The sequence below is a fragment of the Dendrobates tinctorius genome, unplaced genomic scaffold (assembly GCF_039654945.1).
Source record: "Dendrobates tinctorius isolate UK_male_01 unplaced genomic scaffold, ASM3965494v1 ptg000031l, whole genome shotgun sequence".
Lineage (NCBI taxonomy): Eukaryota > Metazoa > Chordata > Amphibia > Anura > Dendrobatidae > Dendrobates > Dendrobates tinctorius.
In genome coordinates this window covers 21,116,194-21,133,396 of record NW_027361699.1, presented here as the reverse complement: position 1 = coordinate 21,133,396, position 17,203 = coordinate 21,116,194, and the positions used below count along the sequence as shown (strand labels likewise).

Here is a 17,203-nt window from a genome sequence, read left to right as displayed (position 1 = left end):
CACTGTACTTGCTCACTGAGCCAGTGCGTGTGTCCTGCGTAAGAGAAACTGCGCTCCAAGATACCTGTGGAGCAGGGCAGCAGCGGTGAGGATGCATGCTAGACCAACAGGACCTGAAGCATGTGACTGCTGGGGGCGTGGCCTAAACTCCAGAGAGCTAGGAGCAGCAGGAAAACTCCTAGAAGGGTAACTACGGGACGAAGTTACCAAGGGGCATAGACAGAGATGTAAACGGAACAGGCCGGGGTCAAAGCACGAGATAGCACGACAGTACCAAAGGATTAGACAGAACGGATAGTCAGGACGTAGCAGCATACAGAAACCAGAGAAACAGATACACAGTACAGAATCAAGAGACAAACACACAACAGGGGACAGAACCGGGTCAGAACCATATAATCAAGCTAGAAGACAATCAGAAGGCACAGGCACACAGGGGTCACCACACTCGGCCAAAGGCAAAAGTATAACTGACAGGGATAGGAGTTTCCCAGGGCTATAAGACGCTCTCCTTGAACCACAGAGAGGCCACAATAATTAACCCCAGGAGTGAAGGTCAAAGCCTGCACTGGGCTCCAGACATTTACCCCTGACGTGCAGGTCAAAACCTGCACTGGGATCATGACACGGTATCTGCCAGGGCATATGTATTGATGGCATGGATTTTATTCTTCCCAATGAGCTGGCTATCCAGGACCTGTCTTACCCATTGATGGTATTTGGATGTTGCTGCTTTCCTTGCCTCCTCATCATGGTTACCGTATCCCTGTGAGATGCCGAGGTACTTGTAGCATGTCTGTACATCTGCTATGTGCCCTGCTGGTAATTCCACTCCATTGGTCTTGACTTTCTTTATTACCAACCGGCCGCACTTATCCAGTCCGAAGGACATCCCGATGTCTTCACTGTAGATCCTTGTCAGGTGGATCAGAGAATCGATGTCTCGTTCATTTTTCGCATACAGCTTGATGTCATCCATGTAGAGGAGGTGGCTGATGGTGCTTCCACTCTTGAACTTGTATCCATAGCCAGACTCTGTTATTAGCTGACTGAGGGGGTTCAAGCCTATGCAGAACATCAATGGGGACAGTGCATCACCTTGGTATATGCCGCATTTGATGGTTACTTGTGCTAGTTGTCTTGAGTTGACATCCAGTGTTCTCCATAGCCCCATTGAGTTTCTGAGGAAGGTTCATAATTTCCTGTTGACATTGTAGAAAGCCAAGCATTCACAGATCCATGTGTGTGGCATAGAGTCATAGGCTTTCCTGTAGTCAGTCCAGGCTGTGCCGAGATTGGTCTGTCTGGATCTTGAGTCTTCAGCGACTGCTCTATCTACTACTACTGTATATATGCACAGTTGATATTTTCATATCCTATAAATCCAGTCTAGATAAAACAGAATGACTTTTAGGCTATGTTCACACGTAGTGGAAGTTACCACGAGAATTACGGATTCCATTCCGCGGGAAAATTCCATTTTAAATTCCCGCGGAAAAACTAGCGATTTGCAAGCGTAATTAACTTGCAGAATGCTAGCATTTGCCAAGCGATCTGTAGTATAGCTTGGAGAACTGATTGACAGGTTGGTCACACTCGTCAAACGTAGTGTTTGACAAGTGTGACCAACTTTTTACTACTGATGCTGCCTATGCGGCATCAGTAGTAAAAGATAAAATGTAAAAAATAATAAAAAAAAATATTGCTATTCTCACCTTCCAGCGTCCCGCGCAGCCTTCCCGCCTCTCTCCACGCTCCCAGTAATCCTTTGCGCTCCCGCAACGTTATCGCGAATAACCGCGAGATGTCGCGCTCCCATGGGATGCTTATTTTTCGTGGCAAAATCGCGCGTTTAAAACCACCACGAAAACGAGACAAAAAAAACCCTCAGCCTTAGGGTAAGTTCACACTAGGCATATTTTCAGCATTTTTCTTTTTTTTCTGCAGCAAAAACTCATGTCTTGGCAGGAAAGAAGCTGCAGAAAAAAATCATGTTTTTCTTGCGGTTTTGGCATGCTACAGTTGTCCATGCTGACAAAGTTTAGAGCTGAAAAACAAAGTCCTGTTCTATAGCATCAGGTTTCGCATAAAACGCGCAGCAACACCTGATACCTGCATTTTTTCACCACCCATTCAAGTCAATGGGTGAAAAACACTGAAAGAAGTGGAAAAAAAACCATGCAAAGCACAAAATACTGCTCACAAAAACCCCAAACGCAGCAAAAACGCCTAATGTGAACGTAGCCTTAACCTGTAAGTTAAAACCCCAAAAAGAAATGCCATCATTCCCACTTTACATCACCGTACCTTGGAAAAAATGCTATAAAAAGCCGCATGTACCCCAAAATGACATCTCGCCATGTGTCCCAGAAGCTAGAGCGGCAGATAACGTTTGGTTTTTTTTAACCAGTAAAATATTTTAAAAAGCCTAGAGTTTGGGTTCCTGCAATTGTACTGAGCTGGAGAATTACGCTGCCGCGCCATTCTTCTGGCGAAATTAACGCCGTAATAACAAAACCCCCAAACAACGGGGAAAACTTTGTTTTTTCACCCTTTCACTCCGCTTGGATTTTTTCCCCGTTTCCCAGGAAATTTGGGAAAAAATGGAAAAAAAGTGTCATTCAAAAGTACAAAAAAATCTCATGTCTATGTGGGTGGAAAAATAAAAGATGTGGCATGTGGAAGGAGGAAAGAATAAAGTGGCAGCCAGTGCCCCGGGAACAGTTCTTCTGATGACTAGAAGCTATAGAAATACGTGGGGGCTAGTGCTGCTGACGAGTAACCCGGCGGAGACCCCCTGGCTGGACCCTTCCCTGCGCCCAGGACACTGCAGGGTGTAAACTCCCCTCCCTCTTTGTTTGCTTTGAAACTTCCAGCTTGTAGTTGCAGCACTTCGAACAAACCATTACTCCGGACAGGTGAGCGCACTTTGTATGATCCTCACACGTTTCCTCTAGTTTGCCTCCGGTGCATGAAGCCCAAGCCTGAGCTCAGCGGTAGCTCGTAGTGCTGGAGTGGCGGTGTGAGCCGAGAGCTACACGGCAAGCAGCGCTCATACCATTCGGCAGTGGCGACCTTTCCCCCCCTGTAGGTAATGGTCGGGGCCACTGGAAGCTTGCCCCAGGGGAATCTACACTTGGCTGAGAGGGATCGCTGGTCCTGTGCACGGGGGCAGGTAGTGCTGTGAGGACTGCGGCGGAGCTGCGCAGCACTGAGGATGAGAGGAGACCGCTTCCTTCAGCAGCCGCCACACGGCCACGGCAAGAACCTGTCCGCATGGCTGGGAGTGAGCAGCCGGCTGGCAAGGAGTGAGGTGAGCAGCCCGCAGGTATCAGCCGCAGGACAGGAGGGGGATGGAACTTAGCTAAACTTTCCAGCCCACCGCAGGGGGCCAGCTCTTGAAACTGCTGATCCCTGGTGCAGGCAGGGCAGAGGGTCTGCTGTATGGTAGGTGCTGTCAGCCGCCTGTCAGGGCACAGGTTCTGCTGTATGGTCGGTGCTGGCAGCCGCCTGTCAGGGCACAGGTTCTGCTGTATGGTCGGTGCTGGCAGCCGCCTGTCAGGGCACAGGTTCTGCTATATGGTCGGTGCTGGCAGCCGCCTGTCAGGGCACAGGTTCTGCTGTATGGTAGGTGCTGGCAGCCGCCTGTCAGGGCACAGGTTCTGCTGTATGGTCGGTGCTGGCAGCCGCCTGTCAGGGCACAGGTTCTGCTGTATGGTCGGTGCTGGCAGCCGCCTGTCAGGGCACAGGTTCTGCTGTATGGTAGGTGCTGGCAGCCGCCTGTCAGGGCACAGGTTCTGCTGTATGGTAGGTGCTGGCAGCCGCCTGTCAGGGCACAGGTTCTGCTGTATGGTAGGTGCTGGCAGCCGCCTGTCAGGGCACAGGTTCTGCTGTATGGTAGGTGCTGGCAGCCGCCTGTCAGGGCACAGGTTCTGCTGTATGGTAGGTGCTGGCAGCCGCCTGTCAGGGCACAGGTTCTGCTGTATGGTCGGTGCTGGCAGCCGCCTGTCAGGGCACAGGTTCTGCTGTATGGTCGGTGCTGGCAGCCGCCTGTCAGGGCACAGGTTCTGCTGTATGGTAGGTGCTGGCAGCCGCCTGTCAGGGCACAGGTTCTGCTGTATGGTCGGTGCTGGCAGCCGCCTGTCAGGGCACAGGTTCTGCTGTATGGTAGGTGCTGGCAGCCGCCTGTCAGGGCACAGGTTCTGCTGTATGGTAGGTGCTGGCAGCCGCCTGTCAGGGCACAGGTTCTGCTGTATGGTAGGTGCTGGCAGCCGCCTGTCAGGGCACAGGTTCTGCTGTATGGTCGGTGCTGGCAGCCGCCTGTCAGGGCACAGGTTCTGCTGTATGGTCGGTGCTGGCAGCCGCCTGTCAGGGCACAGGTTCTGCTGTATGGTAGGTGCTGGCAGCCGCCTGTCAGGGCACAGGTTCTGCTGTATGGTAGGTGCTGGCAGCCGCCTGTCAGGGCACAGGTTCTGCTGTATGGTAGGTGCTGGCAGCCGCCTGTCAGGGCACAGGTTCTGCTGTATGGTAGGTGCTGGCAGCCGCCTGTCAGGGCACAGGTTCTGCTGTATGGTAGGTGCTGGCAGCCGCCTGTCAGGGCACAGGTTCTGCTGTATGGTCGGTGCTGGCAGCCGCCTGTCAGGGCACAGGTTCTGCTGTATGGTCGGTGCTGGCAGCCGCCTGTCAGGGCACAGGTTCTGCTGTATGGTCGGTGCTGGCAGCCGCCTGTCAGGGCACAGGTTCTGCTGTATGGTCGGTGCTGGCAGCCGCCTGTCAGGGCACAGGTTCTGCTGTATGGTCGGTGCTGGCAGCCGCCTGTCAGGGCACAGGTTCTGCTGTATGGTCGGTGCTGGCAGCCGCCTGTCAGGGCACAGGTTCTGCTGTATGGTCGGTGCTGGCAGCCGCCTGTCAGGGCACAGGTTCTGCTGTATGGTCGGTGCTGGCAGCCGCCTGTCAGGGCACAGGTTCTGCTGTATGGTCGGTGCTGGCAGCCGCCTGTCAGGGCACAGGTTCTGCTGTATGGTCGGTGCTGGCAGCCGCCTGTCAGGGCACAGGTTCTGCTGTATGGTAGGTGCTGGCAGCCGCCTGTCAGGGCACAGGTTCTGCTGTATGGTAGGTGCTGGCAGCCGCCTGTCAGGGCACAGGTTCTGCTGTATGGTAGGTGCTGGCAGCCGCCTGTCAGGGCACAGGTTCTGCTGTATGGTAGGTGCTGGCAGCCGCCTGTCAGGGCACAGGTTCTGCTGTATGGTAGGTGCTGGCAGCCGCCTGTCAGGGCACAGGTTCTGCTGTATGGTAGGTGCTGGCAGCCGCCTGTCAGGGCACAGGTTCTGCTGTATGGTAGGTGCTGGCAGCCGCCTGTCAGGGCACAGGTTCTGCTGTATGGTCGGTGCTGGCAGCCGCCTGTCAGGGCACAGGTTCTGCTGTATGGTAGGTGCTGGCAGCCGCCTGTCAGGGCACAGGTTCTGCTGTATGGTCGGTGCTGGCAGCCGCCTGTCAGGGCACAGGTTCTGCTGTATGGTAGGTGCTGGCAGCCGCCTGTCAGGGCACAGGTTCTGCTGTATGGTAGGTGCTGGCAGCCGCCTGTCAGGGCACAGGTTCTGCTGTATGGTAGGTGCTGGCAGCCGCCTGTCAGGGCACAGGTTCTGCTGTATGGTAGGTGCTGGCAGCCGCCTGTCAGGGCACAGGTTCTGCTGTATGGTCGGTGCTGGCAGCCGCCTGTCAGGGCACAGGTTCTGCTGTATGGTCGGTGCTGGCAGCCGCCTGTCAGGGCACAGGTTCTGCTGTATGGTAGGTGCTGGCAGCCGCCTGTCAGGGCACAGGTTCTGCTGTATGGTAGGTGCTGGCAGCCGCCTGTCAGGGCACAGGTTCTGCTGTATGGTAGGTGCTGGCAGCCGCCTGTCAGGGCACAGGTTCTGCTGTATGGTAGGTGCTGGCAGCCGCCTGTCAGGGCACAGGTTCTGCTGTATGGTCGGTGCTGGCAGCCGCCTGTCAGGGCACAGGTTCTGCTGTATGGTAGGTGCTGGCAGCCGCCTGTCAGGGCACAGGTTCTGCTGTATGGTCGGTGCTGGCAGCCGCCTGTCAGGGCACAGGTTCTGCTGTATGGTAGGTGCTGGCAGCCGCCTGTCAGGGCACAGGTTCTGCTGTATGGTAGGTGCTGGCAGCCGCCTGTCAGGGCACAGGTTCTGCTGTATGGTAGGTGCTGGCAGCCGCCTGTCAGGGCACAGGTTCTGCTGTATGGTAGGTGCTGGCAGCCGCCTGTCAGGGCACAGGTTCTGCTGTATGGTCGGTGCTGGCAGCCGCCTGTCAGGGCACAGGTTCTGCTGTATGGTCGGTGCTGGCAGCCGCCTGTCAGGGCACAGGTTCTGCTGTATGGTAGGTGCTGGCAGCCGCCTGTCAGGGCACAGGTTCTGCTGTATGGTAGGTGCTGGCAGCCGCCTGTCAGGGCACAGGTTCTGCTGTATGGTAGGTGCTGGCAGCCGCCTGTCAGGGCACAGGTTCTGCTGTATGGTCGGTGCTGGCAGCCGCCTGTCAGGGCACAGGTTCTGCTGTATGGTCGGTGCTGGCAGCCGCCTGTCAGGGCACAGGTTCTGCTGTATGGTCGGTGCTGGCAGCCGCCTGTCAGGGCACAGGTTCTGCTGTATGGTAGGTGCTGGCAGCCGCCTGTCAGGGCACAGGTTCTGCTGTATGGTAGGTGCTGGCAGCCGCCTGTCAGGGCACAGGTTCTGCTGTATGGTAGGTGCTGGCAGCCGCCTGTCAGGGCACAGGTTCTGCTGTATGGTAGGTGCTGGCAGCCGCCTGTCAGGGCACAGGTTCTGCTGTATGGTAGGTGCTGGCAGCCGCCTGTCAGGGCACAGGTTCTGCTGTATGGTAGGTGCTGGCAGCCGCCTGTCAGGGCACAGGTTCTGCTGTATGGTCGGTGCTGGCAGCCGCCTGTCAGGGCACAGGTTCTGCTGTATGGTAGGTGCTGGCAGCCGCCTGTCAGGGCAGAGCGTCTGTTGTATGGTCGGTGCTGGCAGCCGCCTGTCAGGGCACAGGTTCTGCTGTATGGTAGGTGCTGGCAGCCGCCTGTCAGGGCACAGGTTCTGCTGTATGGTAGGTGCTGGCAGCCGCCTGTCAGGGCACAGGTTCTGCTGTATGGTAGGTGCTGGCAGCCGCCTGTCAGGGCATAGGTTCTGCTGTCTGATAGGTGCTGGCAGCCGCCTGTCAGGGCACAGGTTCTGCTGTCTGACAGGTGCTGGCAGCCGCCTGTCAGGGCACAGGTTCTGCTGTCTGATAGGTGCTGGCAGACTCCGGTAAGGGCACAGGTTCTGCTGTCTGACAGGTGCTGGCAGCCGCCGGTAAGGGCACAGGTTCTGCTGTCTGACAGGTGCTGGCAGCCGCCGGTAAGGGCACAGGTTCTGCTGTCTGACAGGTGCTGGCAGCCGCCGGTAAGGGCACAGGTTCTGCTGTCTGACAGGTGCTGGCAGCCGCCGGTAAGGGCACAGGTTCTGCTGTCTGACAGGTGCTGGCAGCCGCCGGTAAGGGCACAGGTTCTGCTGTCTGACAGGTGCTGGCAGCCGCCGCTCAGGGCACAGGTTCTGCTGTCTGATAGGTGCTGGCAGCCGCCGCTCAGGGCACAGGTTCTGCTGTCTGATAGGTGCTGGCAGCCGCCGCTCAGGGCACAGGTTCTGCTGTCTGATAGGTGCTGGCAGCCGCCTGTCAGGGCACAGGTTCTGCTGTCTGATAGGTGCTGGCAGCCGCCGCTCAGGGCACAGGTTCTGCTGTCTGATAGGTGCTGGCAGCCTCCGGTAAGGGCACAGGTTCTGCTGTCTGATAGGTGCTGGCAGCCGCCTGTCAGGGCACAGGTTCTGCTGTATGGTCGGTGCTGGCAGCCGCCTGTCAGGGCACAGGTTCTGCTGTATGGTCGGTGCTGGCAGCCGCCTGTCAGGGCACAGGTTCTGCTGTATGGTCGGTGCTGGCAGCCGCCTGTCAGGGCACAGGTTCTGCTGTATGGTCGGTGCTGGCAGCCGCCTGTCAGGGCACAGGTTCTGCTGTCTGATAGGTGCTGGCAGCCGCCTGTCAGGGCACAGGTTCTGCTGTCTGATAGGTGCTGGCAGCCGCCTGTCAGGGCACAGGTTCTGCTGTCTGATAGGTGCTGGCAGCCGCCGCTAAGGGCAGAGATGTATTACATCCACCCACATACTTGACTGGATGTGCGTGATCCAATTTGCGGTGTCACTCACAGCGTGCTGCAATTCTGTTTTTCTTTTTTTTTCTTTTGAATAACATTGGTCGGAGTTCTATCTGATAAAACATTGGATAGCACTCGTCTGAGTGTGAGCGAGCCCTAAGGCAGGTGCTACAGTGTGCACAGCCAAAGATCTGATGCTACGTCACAGCTTAATCCAGGTAAATGGAATCACATTGTGACCCACGAGGTGTTGTGACCGCGACCATCAAGTTGTGAAAAATCCAACTGGTGCCACGTTTTTGTGACTTGCTTGCTGCACTGTTGCCTGGTTCACTTGCATTACAATGTAGCAGTGGCATAGAGCAATGTAATAGTATTCGCCTCCTCCTGCCAGGTTCATATACTATCTGTCCTTGCCAGTGGTGGATGGAGCCATGTATGACACTATAGCACTGTTATTTTGTGTGGGGTGTACTGAAAAGATTGAAGAAAAGGAATAAATAGTAAGAATGAGCATAATTACTTATAGTGCAAAGCTATGGACAGGTATAATAGGTTTCTTGGGCCCCATTGTGTAGCACTGTGTTCACTTGTGTGTATTTACCAGCCGCCGGATTAGGAGATGTGTCCGCTGTTATCAGAATGCGCTGCCCTATGGACTCCTGAATGGGGAGACCAACATCTGCAATAGTACAAATGATTGCCAGGTAGTCCTTGATCCTGCTTTGGTTTCTGTCCGCAGCTCTTTTTTGTCTGACAGCTACTAGCATGTCTTCTCTGTGAGACCTAACACCAGATCCCTACGGTTATTTCAGCCATTAGCATCCACCATATGCTAGCAAGTATGGCGTCCATTTCCCTTTAGGGAATATTCACATTGCAGAATATTTTGTGGCTGTCTCATTCATTGGAATGGAGTTTCCACAAGTTAGATAGTTTGATAGAAGGTAGCTGGAAGTCAAAGGGGAAACTTGATACCCAATACTAACAGTCAGGGCTGTGGAGTCGGTAAGCCAAACCTGTGACTCCGACTCCTCAATTTCCCTTACACCGACTCCAACTCCGACTCCACGACTCCGACTCCCACACATATTGCTTATATTTAAGTGAAAAATGTATTGTAGTACAATGTGAACCTCAGACATTTAATCATTTTTATGATCCAATAATCAAGATATTTAGATAGAACAGAATATATATTGGTGTACTACCCGGTTTTCATTCTTTTTGACACAGATACGATATGGATAGACAGATATGGATAAATGGATGGATAGAGCAGATTTCTAATCTGCTTTTGCTATTGAAAACATTATCTATGAGCTCAAAAACCTTTCAGGTGATGCAGTTTTTTAAAAAGATGATCTGCTTTTGCAGCTGAAAAACGTATCCTCAAAAAACGCAGGAAAAACGCTGTGTGTGAATGTAGCCTTAGATCAGGAATAGAACAGCCATTTATAGGACATTTCATAACTTTCCCAAACTCCTATGAAAAATTATTCAGCACATCCTACATTGAATTACTGTACCCAATTTTATTATATATTTTAGGAGTTGGAGTCGGTCCATTTTATACCGACTCCGACTCCACCAAAATGAGCACCGACTCCGACTCCACGACTCCGACTCCACAGCCCTGCTAACAGTGCATATTTTCTATTGTACTTTTTCTTTCTTCCTCTTCCTTTTGGTATATTCTTTGGGCCAGAGCGACTTACCTTCTTTTTTTTCAAAATTCTGCATACTCCGTGTGGCTTATTTTGAGACCGTTCCCATAGACTGATTTATAGAAAGAAAGTGCGTAACGTAAAAAACGCACAAAATTATAAAAATTGTGTTTTTTTTTTGTCAAACTTTTTTACAAGCCAAAACACTGGGAAACAAACTTCCATTCTGAGTGGTTGTTCCGGAGATAGTTCTGTGTGCTCATCCACTTCATTGCCAGTGCTTAGTCCCATTGAAACGAATATTGTTTTGGCTCCAAAACGGCCAAGGCTTTTGGATGCTGTCATTTTTTTCCCCCCATTTTGGGTAATCACTTGTTCACTACCATATTTACATCGGTCGGTGTGCTCTCTGTGTGGAGTCCGTACTGGATACAGACATCTCACTGACCGTACAGTATATGCATTAGTCTGAAAGCTGATAAATTCAAATAAACGGAGTTACCGGTAATTCTAAGTTGCGGAAATCTCAACAAAACTGGCTTGTGTGAACATGCCTCAAAGCTTGTAGTTGTGGCCCAACTGCGCACACGACCATATCTGTGGATGTTGTTTGCTCCATTCATTTCTAGTTCTCTTTTTTCACACACACAGACCAGCCTTGGGCATCCTGACCCGAACTTGACATTCTCCATAGGTGTATATGAGACTGTGGGGAAGTCTCGAAGCATCGGTGCGTGAATCCGGCCTTAGGCTACACTTACATATCCATCTCTCTCATCAGTGTGCTGTCCGTTTTTAAAACGGACAAAAATCAATGACACACTGGAAAAGAAAGAACACAATTTTGACAGATGTAAAAATGGAAAGGTATAAATGTAGCCATGACACAGAATCGAATGCAGAAAGCTAAATCTTAAACCTCTTCCATGGTTTTATATTTAAAATATATAGTGTTTGTCAAGAACTTCCAGTGCCTCATAGAAGAGGGAAATAAAATAATTAATTTGCATTTTTTTTAAATTTTATGGCTGTACTGGAATTCCCGAATAATAGTCTGAGGAAGGCAACTAAACATTTAAGTTCTCTCCTTCACCTCCCATATACAATCTCTTGCCCGCTCATGCCGCTTACACCTAAAGAACATCTCTAGAATCCGCCCTTTTCTCACCATGGAAACAACAAAAACTCTCACTGTCGCCCTGATCCACTCCCGCCTAGACTACTGTAATGCTCTATTAATTGGCCTCCCTCTCACTCGACTCTCCCCTCTCCAGTCTATCCTTAATGCAGCAGCCAGGGTTGTCCATCTGGCTAATCGTTTCTCAGACGCGTCCGCTCTTCGCCAGTCGTTACACTGGCTGCCAATTCATTACAGGGTACAATTGAAAGTACTTGTTCTCACCCACAAAGCTCTCCACAGTGCGGCACCCCCTTACATCTCCTCCCTCATTTCTGTCTATCGGCCTAACCGACCGCTGCGCTCTGCAAATGACTTTCGACTAACCTCTGCCCTAATCCGTACCTCCCACTCCCGACTCCAAGACTTCTCCCGTGCTGCGCCAATCCTCTGGAATGCTCTACCCCAAAATATTAGGACCATCCACAATTTGCATAGTTTTAGGCGCTCGCTCAAAACACATTTGTTCAGAGCGGCCTATCACATTCAGTAATCAAAGTCATGTTTGTGTGTGTGTAGCCCATTCACTATCTCCATCTAACCCCCACCCCCTGAAGATGGCTGGACCGTCATTGTAAATACATCATTGTAAATACAAACCTGTGCTTTGTATCTCCCCCACCTCATTGTAGATTGTAAGCTCCACGAGCAGGGTCGTCTTATTTCGCTTTAATTATTGTATTGTTAACGTTGTTACTTATGACTGTTGTGTTTGAAACTGTTCAACTGTAAAGCGCTGCGGAATATGTTGGCGCTATATAAATAAAGATTATTATTATTATTTAAGTTTGCAAGGGTCTTGCGTTAAGGCCCCGTCACACTAAGCGACTTATCAGCGATCCCGACACCGATATCAAGGTGTCAGGATCGCTGGTGAGCTGTCACACAGACAGCTTCACCAGCGATCAGCACAGCGATGCCGAGCGCCCGGCATCGCTGGCCATCCCTGTAAAAAATAGAATCAAAATAAAAAATATAGTTATTCTCACCTTCCGACGTCCCGTTCAGCCATCCTGCCTCTCTCCACGCTCCGGTCCCAGTGATCCTTTGCGAGAATGACCGCGAGATGTCACGGTCTCGAGGGATAACAAAGTCTCGCGGTCATTCGTGCAAAGGATCACTGGGACCGGAGCGTGGAGAGAGGCAGGATGGCTGAACGGGACGTCGGAAGGTGAGAATAACTATATTTTTTATTTTTTTATTATTTTTTACACCTGATCGCTGGTCTCCCGCCTGTCACACACAGCGATGCGTGCTGGCCAGCGGGAGACCAGCGACCAAAGAAATGTCCAGAGGTTTCTTCCAGCGATCAGCGATACCGGCAGGGGGGCCGCTCGCTGATCGCTGTCACACACAGCGATGTCGCTGGTGAGATCGCTGTTACGTCACAAAAGTTGTGACTCAGCAGCAATCTCGCTACCGAGATCGCTTAGTGTGACGGGGCCTTTAGGCACATAGGGGGCCACCTCTCAGACATCACTATATTAGATGCACTGCTTTTATATTTGTTGTTATTGTGCTAATGCAATAACTGAACACTATTGTATTGTAATGTTAACCAGGTGATTAGCATACAGTGCAAGCTGTTTAGTTCCCTCTGTCCCAATGGGAAAGTACCATTGTCTGACATAAACTGTTCCATGAAAGATCCACTTTAAAGAGAATCTGTCAAACCCCCCTAAGCCATCTTTAAGGGCATGTAAGTCATAGGAAGCTGAATAACATGATATCTTGATATATGCGATCCGATGTTTTATTCCAGAGAAATCCACATTTTTCTCAATATGTAAATGAGCTGTTAAGATCTATGGATCTATGGGCAAGGACACAGATCTCCCTGAGAATCTGCCTCCCTGACTTATTTTAAATAAAAAGGAGAGTTACCAGTATGAGACATGTAATAACTGACAGTCTGATCTACATGTCTCACACTGGTAGCACTCTCATTTAATAGAAGCTCTGGAGGCTGATTCTTCGGGAGATCAGTGTCTGGGCCATAGATCATAGCCGTTCAATTACATATAAGAAAAACATGGATGTCTCTGGAATAAGACATCGAATCGCAGATATCAAGGTATCATTTTATTCAACTTTCTATTACTTGCATGTTCATGAAGATGGCTTAGTAGGGTTGATCCTAATGACAAGATTCCCTTTAAATTCACTCATAGGGCCCCGTCGCACATAGCGACTCACCAGCGATCCCGACAACGATATTACCTTGTCAGGAACGCTGGTGTGTCGCTACATGATCGCTGGTGAGCTGTCAAACAGGTAGCTTCACCAGCGATCAGGATAGCGACACGCGGGTAACAAGCGACGCACGTCGCTTAGTTACCCACAGTGTACGTTAGATACCAGCGTGCTGGTGCATGGAGCTGGTAACCAAGGTAAACATCGGGTTTCTAAGCGCCGCGCTTAGAAACCCTATGTGTACCTTGGTTACCAGCTCCCTGCACCAGCGCGCTGGTATCTAACGTACACATCGGGTTTCTGAGCGGCGCTTAGAAACCCGATGTTCACCTTGGTTACCAGCTCGCTGATCGCTGGTCTCCCGCCTGCCACACGCAGCGATGCCTGCTGGCCAGCGGGAGACCAGCGATCAAAAAAATATCCTGGCCATTTGAGGACGATCAGCGATACCCGGCAGGGGGGCCGGTCGCTGAGAAGTGTCACACAGCGATCTTGCTGGTGAGATAGCTGTTGCGTCACAAGACTTGTGACTCAGCAGCGATCTCTCTAGCGAGATTGCTGTGTGTGACGGGGGCTATATAGAATAAATAGCTGTTTGCCGAATCATTGTTTAGCTGACGGCTATCTCTACCTATTTCTTTTATGTTCTCTGAGGGAGTCGCTGCCTGACTCATCTAATTGCGACTTATCTCATCAAGAACAAAATGATAGGCAGTCTTAAGCCCCCGTCACACACAGCAATCTCACTAGCGAGATCGCTGCTGAGCCACAAGTTTTGTGACGCAACAGCGATCTCACCAGCGAGATCGCTGTGTGTGACACTTATCAGTGACCGGCCCCCCTGCCGGGTATCGCTGATCGTGCTCGAATGGCCTGGACATTTTTTGGATCGTTGGTCTCCCGCTGGCCAGCACGCATCGCTGCGTGTGGCAGGCGGGAGACCAGCGAGCTGGAGCTGGTAACCAAGGTAAACATTGAGTTTCTAAGTGCCGCGCGTCGCTTAGAAACCCGATGTGTACGTTAGATACTAGTGCGCTGGTGCAGGGAGTTGGTAACCAAGGTAAACATCTGGTTTCTAAGCGCTGCGCTTAGAAACCCGTTGTTTACCTTGCTGGTATCTTAACGTACACTGCGGGTAACTAAGCGACGTGCGTCGCTTGTTACCCGCATGTCGCTGTCCAGATCGCTGCTGAGATCTGCCTGTTTGGCAGCTTACCAGCGATCATGTAGCGACACACCAGCGATCTTGACAAGTTCATATTGTTGTCGGGATCGCTGGTGAGTCGCTATGTGTGACGGGGCCCTAAATAAGGGGTACTTCACACTAATCGAGATTGCTAACGAGATCGCTGATGCGTCACCGATTTTGTAACGCATAAGCGATCTCGCTGTGTGTGACACGCATCAGCGACCGCCCCCCCGGCGGGTATCGCTTTTGTGCAGGAATGTCCTTGGCCATTTTTTGATCGTTGGTCTCCCGCTGGGCAGCACGCATCGCTGCGTGTGGCAGCGGAAGACCAACGATTAGTGAGCTGTAAGCAGACGCTGAGAGCTGGTATCCAAGGTAAATAGCGGGTAACTAAGCGCACGCGTCCCTTAGTTACCCGCTGTGTACCCTGGATACCAGCCTGCTCGCGCTGGGAGCTGGTATCCAAGGTAAACAGCGGGTAACTAAGCGTCAAGCGTGCTAGAGCACGCTGGTATCCAGGATACACAGCAGGTAACTATGGGACGCGTGCGCTTAGTTACCCGCAATTTACCCTGGTTACCAGCGTCCTCGCTGGTCCTGATCACTGGTGAGTCTGCCTGTTTGAGAGCTCACCAGTGATCATGTAGCGACGCACCAGCTATCCTGACCAGGTCATATCATTGTCGGGATCGCTGATGCGTCGTTTAGTGTAACAGGACCCTTACCATAATCCAAACTTTAGCCCTAACCCTAATGGGAAAATGGAAATAAATACATTTTTTTTTTTAATTTTATTACTTTCCCTAACTAAGGGGGTGATAAAGGGGGGGTTGATTTACTATTTATAGCGGGTTTTTGTTTGGCAGCTGTCGCACACTAAAAGACGCTTTTTATTGCAAAAAAGTTTTCGTATCACCACATTTTGAGAGCTATAATTTTTCCATGTTTTGGCCCACAGTCATGTGAGATCTTGTTTTTTTTGCTGGATGAGTTAACGTATTTAATGGTACCATTTTCGGGCATATGACATTTTTTGATCCAATTTTTGGTAGACAGAATGAGCAAAAAACAGCAATTCGTCAATTTCTTTTTATGAAGGGGGGGTGCGTTTACACCGGTCTGCGTGTGGTAAAATTGATAAGGCAATTTTATTCTTCTGGTCAGTACGATTATAGCGATACCGCATCATTTTTTGTAATGATTTTGCACTTTTATATAATAAAAACTTTTATAGAAAAAATATTTTTCAACACTTTATACCTTTTTTTATTTTTTCTCTGACGCTGTATGGCGGCTCGATTTTTGCGGGACAACATGAGGTTTTCAGCAGTACCATGGTTATTTATATCCGTCTTTTTGTTTGGCGGTATGATGATAAAGCATTGTTTTTTGCCTTGTTGTCAACTAGTGGGACAGTTTTAGAGATCGGGTCATTACGGACGCGGCAATACCAAATATGTGTACTTATATTGTTTAATTATTTTTTCATTCAAATATTTTAGTGATTGAATAAATATTGATTTTTATTATCTATTCTATTATTAAATGATACACCATTTGAAAGGTAAACTTGCCCCCTTCAGCAGGAAAATAGTCAAACAAACCACACATCCACGATTTGATCACAAAATACATTTTAAACATTAATTTTCATAAACCTGCAGTAAGGAAAAATGCCCTGCAGGTGGCACCACAGTACCCCAAAAGCACACTACCAACACATTTGTAAACATGCACTGCTTTTTCGCTGATTACTTCGCCCCCCCACACACACACGCATGATACACCATTTGAAAGGTAAACCTGCTCCCTTCAGCAAGAAAACATCCAAACAAACCACACATTCACGATTTTATCACTAAATACAGTTTAAACATTCATTTTCCTAAACCTGCACAAAGTCACAATGACCTGCAGGTGGCACCTCAACCAGAAGACATTTTTTTGGCCTCTACTTACAATAAATTGTTTTGATATTACCAATCTACATATATAAATACCTGTCTGTGTTCATCAGCTCATGAAATACATTTACATCTGACAAGCTTGCTTTTTCTGAAATTGCCTGCACCCCCGATGACCAATGTGCGAAAATTTCACACGGGCCAAGCTAGTTAATAATAATATGATTATATATTTTTTAATATTTTTCCAATTATTTAAAAATTTTGTTTTATTTCATTCTAAGGTTTACACTTATTCCTACTATGGGACACTCATTTTGTGCTGGCTGATCACTTCTACTACATGCAGATCTGCATGCTATAGAAGCTGTCTGTGCTGCAGTTTCTTCTATACACTAACCTGAGACTTCCTGACATGCACTGTGCTTGACAGGAAGTCTCTTTGCTCTGGGGACCCGGATGTCGTCATGTTGCGGGTCCTCCGATCCAAAGGCAGAGGGGCTGTCAGCAGGGGCACATGTATAAGATTATCTCAGCACAGGAACATTTTATTTTAAACACATCCAGTTGTGCAAATTAATATTACTCAAATATCTATTGACAGTGTACTTTGTGGTACAACACCTGTAAGGTTCTGGATCCTATCGAATATTTTTGGAATCCTGTAATAACTATTATTTAGTGAAGACATTCAGTGCCTACTCATGGCAGAAACATGGGTGAATGCATATTATCTACATACGCCAGTCATGAATTCCTGTTATAATTGCCTGTCAGTATTATTGGCATGAATAAAATTGTAGGAGGCTCTTTAAGTTTCCATTTATTCAACAATAAATTATGTTTGATAAATATGGTTATATGTGTGTGTAATATATATTGTGTATTATAAAATAAATTATA

The 17,203-nt window shown here is 49.8% G+C and overlaps 1 protein-coding gene across 3 annotated transcripts in view; it reads left to right on the top strand.

The window, feature by feature from the left end:
- TJP2 (tight junction protein 2) overlaps positions 1–17,203 on the top strand; it is a 260,996-nt gene that overhangs the window by 80,172 nt on the left and 163,621 nt on the right. The window contains exon 1 of one of the 3 annotated variants that reach the window (XM_073572241.1): positions 2,808–2,918. The exons of 1 other annotated variant lie outside the window; for it this stretch is intronic. Coding sequence is in view for 1 of the 2 variants with exons in the window: in XM_073572239.1 (XP_073428340.1) it covers positions 3,218–3,313 (96 nt within the window). In the remaining variant the exon portion in view is untranslated. Of the gene's footprint in view, positions 1–2,807; positions 2,919–2,957; positions 3,314–17,203 lie in introns of those variants that run through there. One more of the 3 variants, XM_073572239.1, reaches the window with a different exon arrangement.